Raw genomic sequence first — 21912 nt, 5'->3', positions numbered from 1 at the left:
TATTCATTTATCCTCATAAACCTTCAAAATAAAATTCTATATACAGTTAAAAATGAAACTGGGAATATGTTTCTGTAATAGGCGTATGCCATATTTACATATACACATATACATAGTTTTTATATAAAATACTAAGACCTTTTAAAGTTTAGTTTGCTATGCCAACTTCACCTGCAAGGCCGCTAACGTCTTCCGCTAGGCTGTAAGGCCGCAATCTTCACAACCTTACCTTAGAATAGTGGCATAGGTAAAAGTTTACAATGTAATCAAGCTTTCAACAGAAGGATATGATCTTCATTCCCTGCGGGCCGGAGCCCGCAGGGTATTGGTACGCGTTTAATTTTTGATGCATGGAGGAGCACGTGACCTGTTTTCGGTACATGGAGGAGCATGTGATCTATTAACCGTACATGATTGGTTAATTGACCTTTTCGAAAACCTAGCTAAATACCGTTAGCCGGTACGTTACGGATTTACCTCGAGTTACATCTGATTAAGAACATAGAACCATTACGTGATATTTCCAATTTTCTATAAATATTTTACCGTTTAAGGTGGAAAATCTTGCATGATGTGTTTGAAAAAAATATTACCAATGATCAATGTTTCTTTAATATCTATCTCAAATTTTACAAACAATAAATTGTTTATAGTGAAAATCTACAAAATTAAAACATTCGTAGTGGCATCTGCCATAATAAATAGAGATATTTTCTGCGTAAATTTGTGTAAATTTTGCACGGAATTATTCATACAATGGTATTTAATCATTTTCTTAAAAAGAAATACCGTAATTGTTTTATGTTCGACATTCTCTCCGGCCTCCGGTCTTCAACGGTCACCAGTATGGAAAGCCATGGCTGTCTGATATTGTTCTTTTTCAATTTATGTAACCATTTGGATAATATATGAGTTCACTTCGACTATATATGAATTGAAAACACCTTCTTATTTAACCGGAATCCATTGTATTAATCCACAGTTACAATATATGAAACCATACCGTCATTGTATGAAACCGAGTTAGCAATATATAAGTTGATTTTCTCAATATATGATTCCAATTCTTCAATAGATATTACCAAAGTAGCCATGTATGGAACCAGATGTCTTTATATGAAACCGAATTATCAATATATTAATTCATTTTTACAATATATGAAACCAATTTATCAATGTATGGAACCAAAGTAGCAATATATGAGTTGGTTATTACATTATATGATACCAATTCTTCAATATATGGTACCAAAATAGCCATATATGGAACCAGATGTCTTTATATGAGACCGAATTATCAATATATTAATTCATTTTTACAATATCTGAAACCAATTTTTCAATGTATGGAACCAAAGTAGCAATATATGACTTGATTATCACTTTATATGATACCAGTTCTTCAATATATGGTACCAAAGAACCCATATATGGAACCAATTGCCCTTATATGAAACCGAATTATCAATATATTAAGTCATTTTTACAATATATGAAACCATTTTATTAATGTATGGAACCAAAGTAGCAGCTAGTATATAAGTTGATGTTACATTATCTATTATTTCATTATATGGAACCAAAATAGCCTATTTTCAAGTCAACAATTTAAAGGCCGAGGTCACTGGGTTTCCTCTTTTTCATGAAATCAATTATTATTTGACTGATTATTTTTTAAACTTTGTGAGTAGATTAACCTTGATGTGTCCTTCTGGCCATGCCTATTTTTGATCAAAGGTAAAGGTCGAGATGAACTTATTTTTTAAATATGTTTTTGATAATGGTCAGTACGACTTAATAGCTTAAATTATGACATACAACTCCTACATATATAACGATAAGTTTTGCCTGCCCAGCCCATTTTAATTGAATGTGATGTTAAATTCAAATATTTCCTTATTCAGAAAATGTGCAGTATGCAGTCAGTGAAGCACGCTGTTCTTTAAACAAGGAAGATTGGCGCGAAACTGTAATACCGGTGCAAGGATAGTATACAGCCTTTAAAAAAAAGTCCCGTCGATATAATGACATTTTGGTTCAATATATTGCTACTTTGGTATCATATATTGAAGAACTGGTATCATATAATGTGAAAATCAACTTATATATTGATACTTCGGTTACATATATTTATAAACTGGTTTCATATATTGTAAAATTGATTTAATATATTAATAATTCGGTTTCATATAAGGGCATCTGGTTCCATACATGACTTACTTGGATCCATATATTGAAGATCTGGTATCATATAATGTGATAATCAACTTATATATTGATACTTCGGCTCCATAAATTGATAAAATGGTTTCATATATTGTAAAAATGAATAAATATATTGATAATTTGGTTTCATATAAGGACACCTGGTTCGATACATTGTTACTTTGGTTCCATATATTGAATTATTGGTATCATATATTGTAATAACCAACTCATATATTGCTTCTTTGGTTCCATACAATGATAAAGTGGTTTTATATATTGTAAAAATGAATAAATATATTGATAATTCGGTTTCATATAAGGACACCTGGTTCCATACATTGTTACTTTGGTTCCATATATTGAAGAATTGGTATCATATATTGTAATAACCAACTCATATATTGCTACTTTGGTTCCATACATTGATAAAATTGTTTCATATATTGTAAAAATGAATTAATATATTGATAATTTGGTTTCATATAAGGACACCTGGTTCCATACATTGTTACTTTGGTTCCATATATTGAATTATTGGTATCATATATTGTAATAACCAACTCATATATTGCTTCTTTGGTTCCATACATTGATAAAATGGTTTCATATATTGTAAAAATGAATTAATATATTGATAAGTTGGTTTCATATAAGGACACCTGGTTCCATACATTGCTACTTTGGTTCCATATATTGAATAATTGGTATAACCAACTTATATATTGCTACTTTGGTTTCATACATTGATAAAATGGTTTCATATATTGTAAAAATGAATTAATATATTGATAATTCGGTTTCATATAAGGACATCTGGTTCCATACATTGTTACTTTGGTTCGATATATTGAAGAATTGGAATCATATATTGAGAAAATCAACTTATATATTGCTAACTTGGTTTCATACACTGACAGTATGGTTTCATATATTGTTACTGTGGATTAATATAATGGATTCCGGTTAAATAAGAAGGTGTTTTCAATTCATATATAGTCGAAGTGAACTCATATATTATCCAAATGGTTACATAAATTGAAAAAGAACAATATCAGACAGCCATGGCTTTCCATACACCAGTCTCCATAGACCTTCTTAGAACTATTGATCGATTATTTTCAACTATATTCCTGATACAAACGTTTATTTATTTTTTCCCCAAACAATGTTGAAAATAGTTAAATGAAAAATCTTTATATCATTAAAAATGTTTCCCGCAGGAAACCATTTTACTTGTTATTCCTCATGTACGTTACAGAGTCAATCAAACCGAGCCTGTAATATCTATGTAATTTTATTGTGATTAAATGCTTCCAAGGGATAACCCTTCCTCCAAAGATTTAAACTTCGCAATATCAAGTGTCAAGTGCCGTGTGCATGTTAAATGCGGTCACGTACTTCACTTCTGGATCATTGATTCCACGGCAGTTTAAGTGTTTGAAATCATGAAAGGCTGATGAGCGGAACAATCCCGCTAGGCGAGCGTAACGGATGTTGATGCTGTTTATTAACACTCAGTACAAACTCAATCAAACGATTCTGCAAATTGTATGTAATTTTGTGTTAATGCTTTGGGTCATACTTCTAAACATCGAGATTTTTGACCTTAGCTCTCACACACCATTGATCGATAAAAGGTGTTTTATTATACACAATAATAATGTCTTTGTTTAATTATTTGATCATTGTCAAGTATTTATCTTAAAAGCTAACGCCTCCAGATGACAAATTATTTACTTAACTTTTAAGAAAAGTAAAAAGCATCAAGATTCACGTTGATAATTAACATGTTATGTTGTGATTTAACACTGATTGATACAGTATTTATCACCATATTTCTACTGCGTTACTAACGCCGTCAGTAAGGGCTATTTGCATATATTGGACACCTTTTTTGAGTATTTTTCTGGATTGTATGTTAAAATAACTTTATTTTTTCAACATCACAATTATAATTTCTTATAAATACTTTTTTAACCTTTTTAAAATATATGAACACTGAATAGTAGGGCGATGCTGCTTTTTAACGTTAAGAAAATTCAATGTTAAGAATTTATAATTGGATACTAGCTTGTTAGAACATCATAAGCTAAATCTACATGTATCGCAGTTAGCTAATAAAATATCGACAAGATCACGTGATAAATGTGATGGACGATGACTTTCAAAAGCATCTTAAAAGGTGCAATATATTGATCTGGTCTACTTGTAAACACCACGTTACCTTCCGATGACCGCTTAATCAATAAAAGATAAGAAATAACGACTAAAAAATCGTCTGCTAAATTTACTAACTTCTTCTCTATTCGCTCGCTGTCCATAATCAAAACAAATACTTACTGAATTGTAAACATACGTCCTTGAACTTCAAATAAGTTTGTATTTCGGTTCATATACAGCATTGTTTTAGTTCAGTATACCTGCGCACACGTTAAGGACGGTTATTTTCAAAATGAGCCTTATGATGTTTTATATAGGCATAAAAATTCAAAAGAAAAAATTTTTTTCTATTTTTAATTATAGACAGCTATAACTTATGTAACAGGCCTGTGTATATGTTGTTGTTTTTTGGATTCCATTAGTAGCAGTATAAACACGGAGTAAGATTATTTACAACTTTTAGTTACATGCTCAGTCTTAGTAACTTCTCGAGCATAAATTTTGTGAGGTATAAAGTAATACTTTGCATCTTTTAACGAATATGGCTAATGTGAATCAATGAATAAAACCTTTTGTTAAAAATTGAGGAAATAGCTACTTAAATTCATGTTATCAGGAAACGTGAATACAATGTACAGTACGACCAAGAGTTTCTTACTTTAGCTGAAGTATCGTTTTCACGCTTCCATACCGGCAAATTAATATTTACCGTTTTATTCGCCTGTGTATCAAACATACTGTTAACAACTTAATACGAGTGAATATTCCTGATCCTGCCAATATAGATTTATTGGCTTATAAGAATGAAAATATTGACTATATTAAAATTATGATTTTCTATTTCATTCTGTTACGATTCAGACATCCTTTAAAGACATATGAATTATAAACACACATATAGGAAAGTGTGTTAATATACAGACAATGTATATTAATCATTTCAAAATAATAAAACAATAGCGTGGTATTTACATGACAGGTCACGTGTATATATTCTTTCCCTTCTTATGTCACTGTTTATCTATTGTTGTTTATATAAACTCCAAACTCACGGTGTTCATACGCGAAATGCTGACCTGATTAGGTTAAGATATCAACATTTACATTTGAACAAGGAAATTAAGATAAATATATTCATTTTAGTATTTTTATGCGTTTTTGTGTATCTTTTATTTAGTCGCATTCCTCGCCCCTCCCCCCCCCCCCCCCTAGAAATGATGTAATCTGCAATTAATATTTTAATTAAAGCTGCGTTATATATCAGTGAGGGTCAACGCATATTAGCATTCGATACGCCTTTAAGCGAGGTGATTTCAGCGATACGCCCTAAATGGCGGTCAGTTGACCCGTCGTAAACACGTCAGAGACATTTTTCTGTACAAAATATACAGAGGCTTCAATTCTAACTAAAAAAGTTATTCTGAAGGAAATGACTCGGCAAACTAATTTAAGATCGGTGAATAAACGCTATAATGCAGTTAGTTAATATAGTTAATTTCTTTTCTCTGTTCTATAAGAGTAATCATTACTTGATTGCATTAGAAGTACCTCTGTGATCCATATACATAGACGAGCTTACTGGTTAAAAATATTTAAGTGTACGCTGAATGTTGGTGTGATTAGAATAACTGTACGCTGTTAAAGGTTCGAGATTTTTATCATATCCATCTGCTGTACATGTTTTCCTATGATTTGTAGTAAAAGATAATCTATCCATATATTTGCCCGCTTCCGGGAAATTCTAAATCTCTCTTTCCTTACAGATTTTATGTATAACTGAGAACCAGGTGTTGGTTAAAACTTAGGGTGTAACATTACCTTTTCTAAAAAAAAATGTTAGGTTTTTTTAACAGGCTAATTTTGTAGTGCACATGAATTGTGACCTGTCGGTGAAAAAAACACAAATACTACAATTTTTCAAATTCAGTCAAGTCATGGACACCACAGCTTCAGTGCTTTCGTATTAGAAAGCTAGCTAGATGCCTCACATCGGGCAATTACACGTATGTAAATTCGCAGGCAATTAAAACAAATTGATTAAACAAACAAAAGTTACTGCCATATAGGTGTGTGTGTGTGTGATGCTGACCACATGCTGCAAATGAAAAACAAAGCTTTTGGTTAATTCAATATTAGATTTGATCGCACGCTTATGAATAGTAGTATTAAATGAAATACATGGGTTGTGGTTACAGTTAACAATATCATCCACAAGGAGAAACACTGTTAGACCCAATGTTAGCCGAGGGAAACAGTATCTTTGAGGATGTATATTTTACTGGTTACTCCACAAACGCGTTTGGTCTATTTATTTTTATTTCGCCGAACGAGGATACTGTAATTCTCTTATAATATTTTCTATTTACATTAATTAAAATACTTGTCATGAATTTATATACTGATAAACAGTTGTTGTTGGCCCATGTCACAGTATAAATCTCTTGGTACACTGCATTTAACAATAAGAGTTACTCCCTGTGGAAATGGATATTTACAAAATCGTGAGGGAGAATGCTATACATTAAATGTTGCAGAGAAAAGCCTAGTTTTTAAAGAGTTAAAAACTACTGGCCAGATATGTTTAAATGCACTAAAGTATGAATCTTTTCATAAGCAAATACACAAATCTGTTTTGTTACACGGTTATGAATAGTTATAGCTTATATATTAAAGCGAAAGGCTAATGACAAACATCAAAATCTGAAGTACAATGATGTGCTCAGTATATAATATATAACATCCAATCCATTAGAGGAAATTCAAACCGTATCTTTTTTTTTAAAATTTTCAAGTTCCATTGCCAAAAAAAATATGGAAGAAACAAAACGTATAATATCGTGACTTTTGATTACTGATGAGAATTTGCAAATTTCTGTGCATTACTTACTCATTTTAATGATTAACCTTTGTGAGAAAAGAATATTTAAATTAACTATATGCATAGCTATAATACATTAATTGCACACTGTTGTTTAATTGACACTGTGGTTGTCATTATGATTAACATACAAAATCAAAACCTGAATATTTCATCAAAATTTGAATTATGAATGTACTGTAATGAGGAAGTTGCTACATAAAAAACATACCAACATTTGTGCGTATAGTTGGTTTATCGACCAAAATATTAGGCGTACAGTAATGGAAGAGAAAACTGGAAAATACCTTATATATTTTCAGATAGATATAGATGAAAAACTTACTATTTTGTATATCGTCTTTGTTTTTTCAAAATAAACATGTTGGGACTTAAACTAATCGAATATCTCGTTTTAAAACGACTATACAATTATTCGTATTTGCATGTGCATATCATGTGACGGCTTGAATTGCAGCACAAAACCTCAATAACTTCCTCAATTCTATAAAATTTAGTAATTTTATTTTGACAATCATGCACAATTATAATTTCTATCCAGCATGCACCACACTGCTTAATTCTTCACAAATTACAAAGAGTGGATAGACAAATATTTGCAAAAATACAATGCTCAAATCCACTTTACGTTTCGCTCACCGTCCGCGCAAAGGCGCTGCCTCGATATCGCGATGAATTCACCTGCGCTATCGAATAACGGGGATTATTTCGCACCGCTATTAATACCGTGTCGACCCCTGTATAACACGTAGCCTGACCATCGGACCTGACAGATCTAATGTACTGGCAATTATTAAGTACAAAACCAGTGACATATTTATCTAGTCTATTTAACTAAAGTAGCATCTAGCCGTTTAATTCATATTGATCGTCGAAACGTACGGTACACATTTCATGCATTAGTAACATCATCGGAACCCACACATTTAACAATCGTCTAAACGAAAAATATGCGTAACGTAGTAACCGTACATTTAATAACATCATCAGAACCCAGGGTGCACGAAGCGAACATTTAATAACATCATCAGAACCCAGGGTACACGTAGTGCACATTTAATACCATCATACACGTAGCGTACATTTAATAACATAATCAGAACCCAAGGTACACGTGGCGTACATTTTATAACATCATCAGAACCCAGGGTACTCGTAGCGTACATTTAATAACACCATCAGAACCCAGGGTACACGTAGCGTACATTTAATAACACTATGAGAACCCAGATACACGTAGCGTACATTTCAATAACATCATCAGAACCCAGGGTACACGTAGCGTACATTTTAATAACACCATGAGAACCCAGAGTACACGTGGCGTACATTTTATAACATCATCAGAACCCAGGGTTCACGTAGCGTACATTTAATAACATCATCAGAACCAAGGGTACACGTAGCGTACATTTAATAACATCATCAGAACCATAGGAGGGTACACGTAGCGTACATTTGATAACATCATCAGAACCAAGGGTACACGTAGCGTACATTTAATAACATCATCAGAACCCAGGGTACACGTAGCGTACATTTAAAACACCATGAGAACCCAGAGTACACGTAGCGTACATTTAATAACATCATCAGATCCCAGAGTACACGTAGCGTACATTTATTAACATCATCAGAACCCAGGGTACACGTAGCGTACATTTTATAACATCATCAGAACCCACGGTACACGTAGCGTACATTTAATAACATCATCAGAACTCAGGACATACGTACCGTACATCTAATAACATCATCAGAACCCAGGTACACGTAGCGTACATTTAATAACATCATCAGAACCAAGGGTACACGTAGCGTACATTTAATAACACCATCAGAACCCAGGGTACACGTAGCGTACATTTGATAACACCCATGAGAACCCAGGGTACACGTAGCGTACATTTTATAACATCATCAGAACCCACGGTACACGTAGCGTACATTTAAATAACATCATCAGAACTCAGGACATACGTACCGTACATCTAATAACATCATCAGAACCCAGGGTACACGTAGCGTACATTTAATAACATCATCAGAACCCAGGGTACACGTAGCGTACATTAATAACACCATCAGAACCCAGGGTACACGTAGCGTACATTTAATAACCACCATGAGAACCCAGGGTACACGTAGCGTACATTTTATAACATCATCAGAACCCAGGGTACACGTAGCGTACATTTAATAAACACCATGAAGAACCCACGGTACACGTAGCGTACATTTAATAACATCATCAGAACTCAGGACATACGTACCGTACATCTAATAAACATCATCAGAACCCACGGTACACGTTAGCGTACATTTAATAACATCATCAGAACTCAGGGTACATGTAGCGTACATTAAAATACACCATCAGAACCCAGGGTACACGTAGCGTACATTTAATAACACCATGAGAACCCAGGGTACACGTAAGGTACATTTTTTAAAACATCATCAGAACCCACGGTACACGTAGTAGGTACATTTAATAACATTCATCAGAACTCAGGACATACGTACCGTACATCTAATAACATCATCAGAACCCAGGGTACACGTAGCGTACATTTAATCAACATCATCAGAACCCAGGGTACATGTAGCGTACATTTAAAACATCATCAGAACTCAGGGTACATGTAGCGTACATTTAATAACATCATCAGAACCCAGGGTACATGTAGCGTACATTTAATAACACCATCAGAACCCAGGGTACACGTAGCGTACATTTAATAACATCATCAGAACCCAGGGTACACGTAGCGTACATTTAATAACATCATCAGAACCCAGGGTACACGTAGCGTACATTTTATAAACATTCATCAGAACCCAGGGTACATGTAGCGTACATTTAATAACATCATCAGAACTCAGGGTACATGTAGCGTACATTTAATAACATCATCAGAACCCAGGGTACATGTAGCGTACATTTAATAACACCATCAGAACCCAGGGTACACGTAGCGTACATTTTATAACAATCATCAGAACCCAGGGTACACGTAGCGTTACATTTAATAACATCATCAGAACTCAGGACATACGTACCGTACATCTAATAACATCATCAGAACCCACGGTACACGTAGCGTACATTTAATAACATCATCAGAACCCAGGGTACATGTAGCGTACATTTAAAACATCATCAGAACTCAGGGGTACATGTAGCGTACATTTAATAACATCATCAGAACCCAGGGTACATGTAGCGTACATCTAATAACACCATGAGAACCAGGGTACACGTAGGCGTACATTTTATAAATCATCATGAACAGAACGCTAGATACCACGGCGTACACGTTAGCGTACATTTAATAAAACATCATCAGAACTCAGGACATACGTACCGTACATCTAATAACATCATCAGAACCCACGGTACACGTAGCGTACATTTAATAACATCATCAGAACCCAGGGTACATGTAGCGTACATTTAATAACATCATCAGAACCCGGGTACACGTAGCGTACATTTAATAACATCATCAGAAACTCAGGACATACGTACCGTACATCTAATAACATCATCAGAACCCAGAGTACACGTAGCGTACATTTAATAACATCATCAGAACCCAGGGTACACGTAGCGTACATTTTATAACATCATCAGAACCCAGGGTACATGTAGCGTACATTTAATAACATCATCAGAACTCAGGGTACATGTAGCGTACATTTAATAACATCATCAGAACCCAGGGTACATGTAGCGTACATTTAATAACACTATGAGAACCCAGGGTACACGTAGCGTACATTTTATAACATCATCAGAACCCACGGTACACGTAGCGTACATTTAATAACATCATCAGAACCCACGGTACACGTAGCGTACATTTAATAACATCATCAGAACTCAGGACATACGTACCGTACATCTAATAACATCATCAGAACCCACGGTACACGTAGCGTACATTTAATAACATCATCAGAACTCAGGGTACATGTAGCGTACATTAAATAACACCATCAGAACCCAGGGTACACGTAGCGTACATTTAATAACACCATGAGAACCCAGGGTACACGTAGCGTACATTTAATAAAATCATCAGAACCAGAGTACACGTTACGCACATTTAATAACATCATCAGAACCAAGGGTACATGTAGCGTACATTTAATAACATCATCAGAACTCAGGGTACATGTAGCGTACATTTAATAACATCATCAGAACCCAGGGTACATGTAGCGTACATTTAATAACACCATCAGAACCCAGGGTACACGTAGCGTACATTTAATAACATCATCAGAACCCAGGGTACACGTAGCGTACATTTAATAACATCATCAGAACCCAGGGTACATGTAGCGTACATTTAATAACATCATCAGAACCCAGGGTACACGTAGCGTACATTTAATAACATCATCAGAACCCAGAGTACACGTTACGCACATTTAATAACATCATCAGAACTCAGGACATACGTACCGTACATTTAATAAAATCATCGGAGCACGGTACACGTACTGTACTATATGAATCTTACACTGGCTGCCGGTACAGACCGGAATATCTAGCTCGACGGTGACTGTTTACGGCGGTAACGAGGTTCTGCATGGTGGTGTAAGACAGTGTTTTCTAGCACCAGTGTAAAAGGTAGATAATCCTGTCTGACATGCAAGAGGATAATGAATGAGTGTAAGTTTAATAATGAATTTATTGAACGAGTTGAATAAAATTATATCATCTGGCGAGCATTATATTATTTTATTGAACGAGTTCAATAAATGTAGCATTAAACGAACACGAATTTAATATACCGAAACCAAAGACCGTTTGAAGTAAAAAAGAACCAGTTTTTTCATTGACGCACCTATAATATAACGCTAATATTTAGCGCGTCTTGACGCTATGTTTATTAAACGAAAATGACGTCACGTCAGATATATGCACGGCCGTGCAATACCATTTTTATGGATTCGTAAAAGCGGCACGGGTATGTGACATCATCGGAACGCACGGTACACGTACTGTTCATTAAAAAGCATCATCGGAACGCACGTTACACGTACCGTATATTTAATATCATCGTTCGAACGCACGGAACACGTACTGTACATCTAAAATCATCATCTGTAACGCACGGTACACGTACCGTACATTTAATAACATTGTTTGAACGCACATTTAAAATGACCGTTGGATAGCGCTATACACGCCCCATACTATCATCGCTAGAACCCACCTTACAAGTTCCGTACAAAAAATATCACGTCGGAACGCCATCGGTGATGCAGTAAATCATGATGATTGTACCATTTTACTCACTTTTTATACATTTCAGGTCTACTGTTGTTTGTAAAATGGCAAATGATTACTTGATTTACAAGTGGAAGCTCTGGTTCGGAATGTTTGACTCAAGGGGCAACGGCAAAGTTTACAAAGAGGACGCACGAGAAGAAGAGTATATTATATTTTTTTCTTCTTTTTCGTCTTACATTTCATTTTAATACCTTCATTAGCTCTAGAACATAGTCAATATTTAATTGCTGGATAGTAAAATTATCTCAAATGCAAAGCAGCCGAGTCTTGACGGATTTTGAATAAGCCGAATGATTTACTGCGGAATGTTACATTAAATTTCTTTCTTTCTTGCAAAACATTTTTTTTACATTTTCTTTAGATAGAAAGACAATGATTTCTTATTTCCTTATACAAATAATAGACTTTGCAACTGTCTGTAGTTTACTGAGATTTTTGCTAAAACCTCAAGGGAAACAGTTTTAAATTTGGACAAAACGTCTTGAGCTAAACATGGCATTGCATTGTTATAAAACATCTGAATTTTTCAATCTATCCTATTGTTTACTTTTAGTATAACTAGGAAACAAGTTCGCTTTGGAAAAAAAACTTAAATGTATGCGTATATTTCTTTTGAAGCTTTGTATTTCTTCTTTCGAGACGATTTGGATAGTGTTGTGCGGACATACTTCTGGCTGATAGCCGCTTTCTATGTAGAAAAGCGAGGTCACATGATTGTGTGCCTTTTTATTTTGGTTAGATTTGGTAACGTGTCTGATGCTTTTAGTATACTTTGTGAATGCCCTTTGCTTGGAACCAACAGCCCTTTTAAGGGCTATCTCCTTTCATTATTGTCATATGTTACTGTACATTTAGGTTCTCATTGACCGCCGTACAGTGACCTACTTATGGCTCAAAATTAATTCTCCGTGGAAATTGCATAGGGGAAAAATATGCACCGCTTTGTGCTTCAAAATTAAACCTTTTAGGGCATGATTGGTGACATATCCGGGATTAGTGCTCGACAGCGAAAGCTGCTTTGTGTGCCTTACCTAACATATGGATTAAACTTATACTACATACATACATACATCTGATTCTTGACATTGACTTAAGCGTACCCATCCTGTCACAGTATAAAACGAGTTATACTAGTACGGACCTAATGAAATTCTCATGTAGTAACGCTGTCACTTTAATTTCAATAACTATGCAGATCTAAGCAGAGATTCGTCAAGCTAGCATTTTATCTGGCTCTTCTAAATGTATGCAGTCATTGCAGTACACAGCTGACCACATTCGCAGCCATTTTACGCGTGCTTTAAACCTCGCTTGTCTTTACTTCGTAAATTTTTAATGATTGAATGTTTAAAGCTCTTCCTACTTCCGTTTCCAAATTTGAGCACGCTAGAACTAGTTTTAAATGGGATATTATACAATTATTTTATGATAATAAGATGAATATCCAGGTCTTTTGACCTGGCTTTTGGGATTTTCAACCCATTTGACTAAGTGACCTTGTCTCATGTATTATTATTTTCACTGATTATTGCTTCAAATGGCAGTAACTTGGTTATTATTAATGAATGAATTATGTTCATACTTAACAAAACAACCTTTTCGACAAGTCCTTCTAAAAGGTTAAACTGACTTTACCCTTGAGCTTTAAATGACATTGACCGTTAATTTGTCGTAATATTTTGTTATTAAATATCATAAATTTTATGTACGGATTTGATTAATATATAGCCAAAATAACACTTAAAACAAAACAAACCTGTTGAATAATTAAGTTAAGACATTGACCTCTAAATGACGTAGACCGTCAAATGATTAAATTATGCTGATATTTTCTTAACTTTGTTATTTTTTATGGAAAGGATTCATAATTAGAAAAAACAAGAAGTGTGACTAAACAGACCTATTAAAATCTAAAAAAAAAAAACTTTCTTTTTTAAAGATTTGTTTAAACCATTTAAGTGTTTGCTTTTAAAAAAAGTAAAAACGTCGAGCGTTGCCCCCGCACGGCGGTGGCTTTGTTTAGTTTATCCTTGTATTTTGACCAAAAAAAACACGCTGAATCTTTAAAATCAAATTTGACGACTTATTGTTTAACCGGAAGTTAAGTTATTAAAGGGACGAATATAAAGGAAACATATCAAGTGATTATAGGCCTACTTACAGTTTTATAAAAACTTTATACATCATCTGCATCTTTCTTTTAAAAAAAACTCGCTTACTGTTTAGGCCTAAAAAAAAATGTTGTGTTTCCGGTGGCCCGACCGACCCTATTTTTTAGCGCCGACCCAAATTTTTTTAACGATGTACAAAAAAAAAAATGGCGCCCGTACCGACCGTACCGAAGACGGGTTTTAGTATTGCGAGTCGACGATGTGAGGCACAGACGATTCGGGTTCCAATTACGTATTAACGCGCACCGGCTAATATGGCGGCACAACAAGCAGCCGAAGTGTCACTGCTGGCGATTTTCTTTAAAAACACGATCATAGTTTGGCAAAACAGGAAATCAAATTAATAGACCACAGCAAAACAGCTCAAAACATATTTCGGACGTGCATGGTCATGTTAAGAGTGATAATATTAAAATTGAAGCCAGTTGTTCGGTAAGAATAAAAAAAATGAAAACGAAAGTCGAGTCATGCCATTGGTAAAATTTATTTCAAAATAAAATATTGAAGACTAGGTTTGGTAGTCTAACATTTTAAGTACTTTTATATGCTGTAGAATATGATTTAAAGTACATATAATCCGTATCTGACATATCTACAATCGTTGATTGACTAAAAAAAAAAAAAAAAAAAAAAAAAAAAAGTCCGACCTACCGACCCTACTCTTTTTCGCCTCGCCACCAGAAACACATCAATTTTTTTTTAGCCCTTAGTAGCATTTTTCAGGCCTAGATAGGCATGGTCATTTTATTTTATTTGTACTCCGCGAATAAATTGTTGCACAAGGGTTTTTCATCCACCGGGTTTTTATACTCTGTGGTGGCTGATTTCTGGTATTTGGATACAGCATTAACACATGTCATGGTCCCATACCGTGGGATTAGATTTCAGGTCTGTCGCTCATCCAACGTCCTGTTTACCGACTTAGTTAAATTTTCAACATTAATAATGAATGGTAAGAAAATTTCGTAACAGTTTTCTCAGCAACTACTTATCACAGCCTCATGATATTTGTTATACAGCATTAACACATGGTCCCATACCGTGGGATTAGATTTCAGGTCTGTCGCTCATCCAATGTCCTGTTTACTGACTTAGTTAAATTTTCAACATTAATGGTGAATGGTAGGAAAATTTCGTAACAGTTTTCTATCACATTGATATTTGGTGTACAGAATTAACACTTAGTCCCATACAGTGGTACATGTATTAGATTTCAGGTCTGTCGCTTATCCACTTCCTGTTTACCGACTTAATTAAATTTTGACAAATTTTCAACATTAATGGTGAATGGGAGAAAATTTTCATTACATCACAGTCTGATGATATTTGGTATATAAATGCAACCCGGCCATTTCTGTCTTTGACCCCGATTTATTTTTCTTTATATTTTACAGACAACTGTTTGCCAAGCTGAATCATATAGAAAACGCAGAGGAGAAGAAAAAAGTGATAAAAGATCTGGAGGCATTCTGGGATGCTGCTGTATTTCAAGGCAAAGACGGTCCAATCACCGAGAAGGAATTTGTTGAGGCTCACGTTCAATCCTACAGGGTTGATAAGGATGCATTTATAAAAAAGATGGAAACTTGTTACAAAACTTTGTTTGGTAGTTTTGATTTACTTCACGAAAATATGATCACGTGTGAGGAATTCATCAATGGTCTGAAAGCGTTTCATCATGACGATATTACACTCGAGAAAACGTATTTTGAGAGCTACCACCCTGTGGATGGAAAAATACCAGTCAAAGATCTTGTTGAGTCGTGGGTTCAGTTTGTGACATGTAACGATAGCACCCAACGTGATTATGTGAAAGAGGCTCTAGAAAATGGACTTTAATAAAGAGACTTTATCATATCTACTGTATTAACCTGTTCTGTTCTGTATTTTAATAGTAGTATCAGGAACAAATTGAAGAAAATATAAATAAATGTTTCTGGACATATGAGTGCGGACACCGTGGTCAACATTTTATACATTTATTCATGTATAATTTACAAAGCCAAATTTTCATTTAAATCGTTTCTGGTAATTTTCTCACTATCGATTGAGATTAATTCGGAGAAACTGGTATTTAATTTAACCCTTACTGTGCTGAATTTCTTTAATGGATTTATGGGGTTACAAGGTCAAAGAATAGTGTAGTCAATTTAAAGATAAAGGCGTTTAAGGATAAAAAACAACAACAACAAAAATGGCTACAAACAGTGTAGAGCCTGTATCAAGTATGGAACCTGGCTTTAGTATGGAGTATGGCTCTATACTTGTGGGAAAGGCTTATCACTTTTGGGTTCATCAGGTTAAAGGTGAATTGCACACTATAAATGTGCTTGCACTATACGGCAAAAAAGCATACTCATCATCAAATAATCTCTCGTTTTCAAAACGATATCATGTAAATGAGAACTTATTTCGCGCATGCGATACCACTTTATATAAAAAAGACATATTTAGTTACAGATAATGTAATATGGCTTTACTGTTACACCATTAAAGTACTTGTGAACCATGTGATCACTACATATCAGACCATTGTCTCTGCTACATTTCATTGCAAAAAAAAATACAACACAAAATAACAACAATAAAAAAACAACACCAACAATCAGAAACAGTATTAAATGATATAAAGTATCAGACTAGAAACAGACAGGGATGGGGGTTATCAGTTTCTGAACTAATTAACAAGTAAAATATAGACATATAAATATATAAGTATAATTATAAGAATGACGTGGATAATATTATAGTATATTTGTGTCATATTTCATCCTTATATAATTACGATATGGATATGTACTCCTGATCTACGATCCTGATCTCGTATGTCTGGAATATGCATAGAATTGTTCTTCTAATATGGTAGCTAAGCTTTGCCCACATGTGCACTTTTTTGTTGTGGTTTTTATTGTTGTTGCTTTTTGTGCTGAACGGGGCGAAAGTTTGGAAAGGGTATTCAAAAACATGAAAAGGTAAACGTTTTCCGCGGCCTTTCTTTCAGCCAAACTGCGGCGGAAGGGCGAATAGGAGACAAAACATTTATTTAATTATTATGTGGTGATACGACACAGTGAACATTTCTGCCACAAGAAAACTGTGCATTGTTTTAAAAAAAATAATTCACCATACCATTAAGTTGCACAGATTCGAATCTTCGACATAATACGAATATGTTATAGAAATAGCTCGTAACTTTCCGACAATCTTCGTCAATTTCCGTAAATTACAAAGGGTACAGTAGATTAGGATGTTCTGTTCATCCTTGCCACAGGAGCTTATTTGATACAAATGAACGGAATTTAATAGAATTCATATGTAGATGGCAGTTAAAACTTTAAACTGATGTCGGTAACAGATTCTACCTATGCGACCTACAGGTCATACCAAGATCAGCGGGGCATGTCTGTGCCGTTTGATCATGGTCTGCACTGGTCGTCATTCGGGTAGTACTTTTTTTGAGAATTACCCCTAAAAATATAGATGGTATTATCCGGAATGAAAGATAGACAGGTCCATTTTAGATATTAAGCGTGTTAAGGGTTAAAAATTAAACTAAAGGTGCATGATGATTATATTAATCAGGACTATACGTGTGACTAGAATAAAGATTGTATTATACTTTGTAGTTCTTTTTCTCTTATTGAACGTTTTATATTACATTGTTAGTGAGTTACTTTGAAATATGATTTTTTAACTATTCAAAAAATTGCCCCCATTGTACACGAGTATTGTTAACCTTTAAGGAGCCTTTCTTACTTTAAATATAAATAGGTTTTACGTTAGCCATATTAACCGATGTTTGGGAAAAACTCAAAATACACTTTTACACTTTGACATTGGTTTTTGCTTTTCTGAAAGCTATGTCTCTTCGAAAAATACATATTAAATTATTGTGTTTTTCGTTTTTGATTTTTTTCTTTCATTTATTTATTTATTTATTTATTTATTTATTTATTTATTTATTTATTTTATTTATTTATTTATTTATTTATTTATTTATTTATTTTCATTTTAAAGTTGCACCATTCTGTAAATTCTCAAATTCGCTATACATCTTTCTAATTCCACCTATGATGATAGTAGTCTGATAACTTTTGGTAGCACTCCACACTAAATTTCAAGTTTCTGCTGTCAATGTCCTACAAGCAATATGTCTGATAAATCTGATCCCAAACTACACAAACTGGAAAAAGAAAACACATTTTGTTAAGAACATATATGTAATAGCATTGCAAATCTATAATGAAATCATCCCATGTTCAACAGTCAGGCAGTGAAAAAAATTCAATTCATTCCGTAAAAGCCAAAAATCTACAGTGGTCCAAGACCCAAAACAACATATTTCGTCCCTCTGGCAAAAAATACCTGCAAATATACGGGCGACAGAAACTCTGTCACTGCCTTAGCAACTCCCTATACATGCAAAATATCACAAAGAAATAGGTGCTTGGCCTTGTAGATTTTTTGCTATTGCTGAATGTTTGTACTCCCCTGTAAAATTACTTGTTTTCACCGAGCATGCTGTATAAAAGCAATGTTTACAAACAATGGCGGCCTTGACATCTATAATTAACAGCATGTGATTTCTAACCATGTTTTCGAATTTGCCAATGATCATATTACATGTCACAAAACCAAATTTCATGCTAAAAATACACTTTAAAGACAACCAGTCATTTAAATTCACAATAGTCACTATATCCATGAAATCCTCCCTGGCCATTCGAAGCTGTGACTTCAATTAGTGTGGTGTGCTGCCTTTACCTTAAGACTTGTGGCGGCAATTGTTTATTATCAAGATTAGCCGCAGATATGTTCAGTCTGATCATGGTCTGCATAATTTTTGTCTTAAATGACTGAAATCTTCCCTCAAATACAAATGATGACTAATTTTATAGAGATTGAAAACTGGACAAATAAATTTAAGGTATGTAGAAATTAATGGTAACGGTTAAGATAATGCCTTCCTCGCAATTAACAAATTTCCGCCATGGACATTTTACTTCTTTGTAAAAAGAAGCTATCCACTGAGTGAACAGAAATTCGGTGGTATACTCACAACACAGTGTCAGCTTGTACCTGAAGTAATTCATGATAGACATCTACGTGAAAATTGCCTAATAATCTTTATTAGATGAAGTGCATCTACGTGAAAATTGCCAAATAATCTTTATTACATGAAGTGACTAAATGAACATTTAGTGTTGGCGTTTTTTTTAGAGGGACTCTGTTGTTGTTGTGATTTTTTTGTGCTTTTTTGATGTTTTTTTTTCAATTAAATTAAAACTGCAGAAAGCAGATTCTCTTCACGACACAAACACGACACAAAAACATTGACCAAATGTTGTACTACTGACACAGTGTCAGGAAATGAGGTGGTAAGGGCGACTACTCTTCAAGAACTATTAATGTTAAAAACTGCGATAACTAGAGTTACTTGGCTTGATACACTATATTAACATAACAGCTGTATATTTAAATTTAACATACATTATTAAATCAAAGGGCTGCAGCTCTATGGTATTTTCTGATCTTTGCAATCTAAATCATACTGACTATCTGTATGTACTTTCCTGTATAAGTTTATTTTTATATACTATATTTCATCTTACGCAGCGACAGCGTTTTGATTTTCTTCTATAACATATGGAATTTTGCATGAAAAAAAAATAGAATTGCCTCGACTAGGATTTGAACCATAGGCCTCTCACACCCTCAACGAGACCGCTTACCTCTGCACTATACATATTAACCTTGAATAAAAACGAATACATTATGTAATTCTAAATTGAGAATTTCCATTTCGTGTTTGTAATCCTTATTAATTTCGAGGTATTTTGTTCACGATAAACGTGTTGTTTAACACTGATGAAAATAATTTATCGAAAATCTTCTCGCCAAAACAGTCTGACATGTATATATTCCACTACTCGACAGTCAGATTTATTTGTGTACTACGCTCTGGAGTATTCGGTAATCGGCATAGCTAAAAATAGCATTTTCATTGATTAAAATGATATTCATGATAATCCGAAGCTTTACGGGAATAGCCGAACATTTTTCATTGGGTTAAAAAGATATTCATCCGCGAAATTTGTGATTGTAACCTCATATTTCTATTGACTAATCTAAACTTTTAATGCACTGTCATTCGTTAAATGCCTACATTTAAAATTATTCTTTCTTTTAAATTGCTGGTTTTTAAGCAGTTTTGAGTGAGAACTACTTTGCGTTGTTAGGTATGTTAGGAAATTTTGTGTTAGACCGTGGATGTTAGCTATGTATTTACTGATCTTACGATCAGAAAATACAAAAAAGAGTCAGTAGTAAAAAATTAAACATGTGCAATCATGTATTATTTACTTTCAAGCTCTGATTTAATTTATGCTCAATAACCTTTCGCTACATACAAACAACCATTTTCATTACTTCAAAAGTTTAGTGATTTTATTAAAAAGGAGACATCTTATATCTTACACAAAAAATGAATATACATGTACATTATCATGAATTATCTTGATAAAACAAATAAGGTTCTAAAATATTGCATTATTTTAATACAAAAATACTAAGATTCTTAAGTTTATCTATCATTTCAGATGTGAACAGACAAATTTAAATATACTATATCTATTTCTGTAATAGTTATTTATAATATATTTCTATCATTTTCAAGTTCTGAACATAAAAAAGATAATGAAATTTATCGCTGATATCGCTAAAATATTACATAATTTAGCTCGATTTTGTATATGTAGTTTACCTAAGCAAATATATACTTTTGAAGATGATTTTGTTGGTTCATCATTGTGGATATTAAACAACGGTTTTATCACATAAAGCACGGTGTAAGGGTTCATTCACAATATGATACATATTATCTAGTAATTAACGCAAATTATGCAGACAAAGCTCTCCGGGGAGCAGAAAAAAGCAAGTATAATGCTGAAGCATTCAGAACAAAGTAAGAAATTCAATACGGCAATATTATTAAAAATTAGCTCTTTGTAATTGGCAAATAACGCGTAGGCATTAATATTTTAGTAACTTACAAATGAAAAGAAAGTTAGAACCTTAAGACATCGTGTAAGCGTTTAATTCAATGTAAGGTCTTAGAATTTCGACGCATGCGTACAAAACAAGCTCAGTCAAATATTGCTTAAGCGTTTAAGGTAAATTTCTTGGAA

At 33.8% G+C, this 21912-nt stretch overlaps 1 protein-coding gene across 3 annotated transcripts; it reads left to right on the top strand.

Annotated features, from left to right (window-relative positions):
• Positions 1-4343: 4343 nt before the first annotated feature.
• On the top strand, positions 4344-18343 carry LOC132758438 (sarcoplasmic calcium-binding protein-like). 3 transcript variants are annotated; one of them, XR_009629577.1, is made up of 4 exons: positions 4344-4390; positions 12577-12696; positions 16120-17957; positions 17997-18343. XR_009629577.1 is itself a non-coding variant. In XM_060750116.1 (3 exons), exons 1-3 carry the CDS (start codon positions 4359-4361, stop codon positions 16562-16564), a joined length of 597 nt encoding a protein of 198 aa, XP_060606099.1. In that variant the 5' UTR covers positions 4344-4358; the 3' UTR covers positions 16565-18343. The 3 variants fall into 3 exon arrangements, 2 of the variants coding, with proteins under 2 accessions (XP_060606099.1, XP_060606109.1); XM_060750116.1 differs by having other exon boundaries at positions 16120-18343; XM_060750126.1 differs by lacking the exon at positions 4344-4390 and adding an exon at positions 4761-4809 and having other exon boundaries at positions 16120-18343.
• Positions 18344-21912: the final 3569 nt, after the last annotated feature.

This window comes from Ruditapes philippinarum, unplaced genomic scaffold, assembly GCF_026571515.1.
Source record: "Ruditapes philippinarum isolate M1 unplaced genomic scaffold, ASM2657151v2 ctg4316_1_1_1_1, whole genome shotgun sequence".
In the NCBI taxonomy this organism is placed as follows: Eukaryota; Metazoa; Mollusca; class Bivalvia; order Venerida; family Veneridae; genus Ruditapes; species Ruditapes philippinarum.
This window is presented reverse-complemented; position numbering and strand designations above follow the sequence as displayed.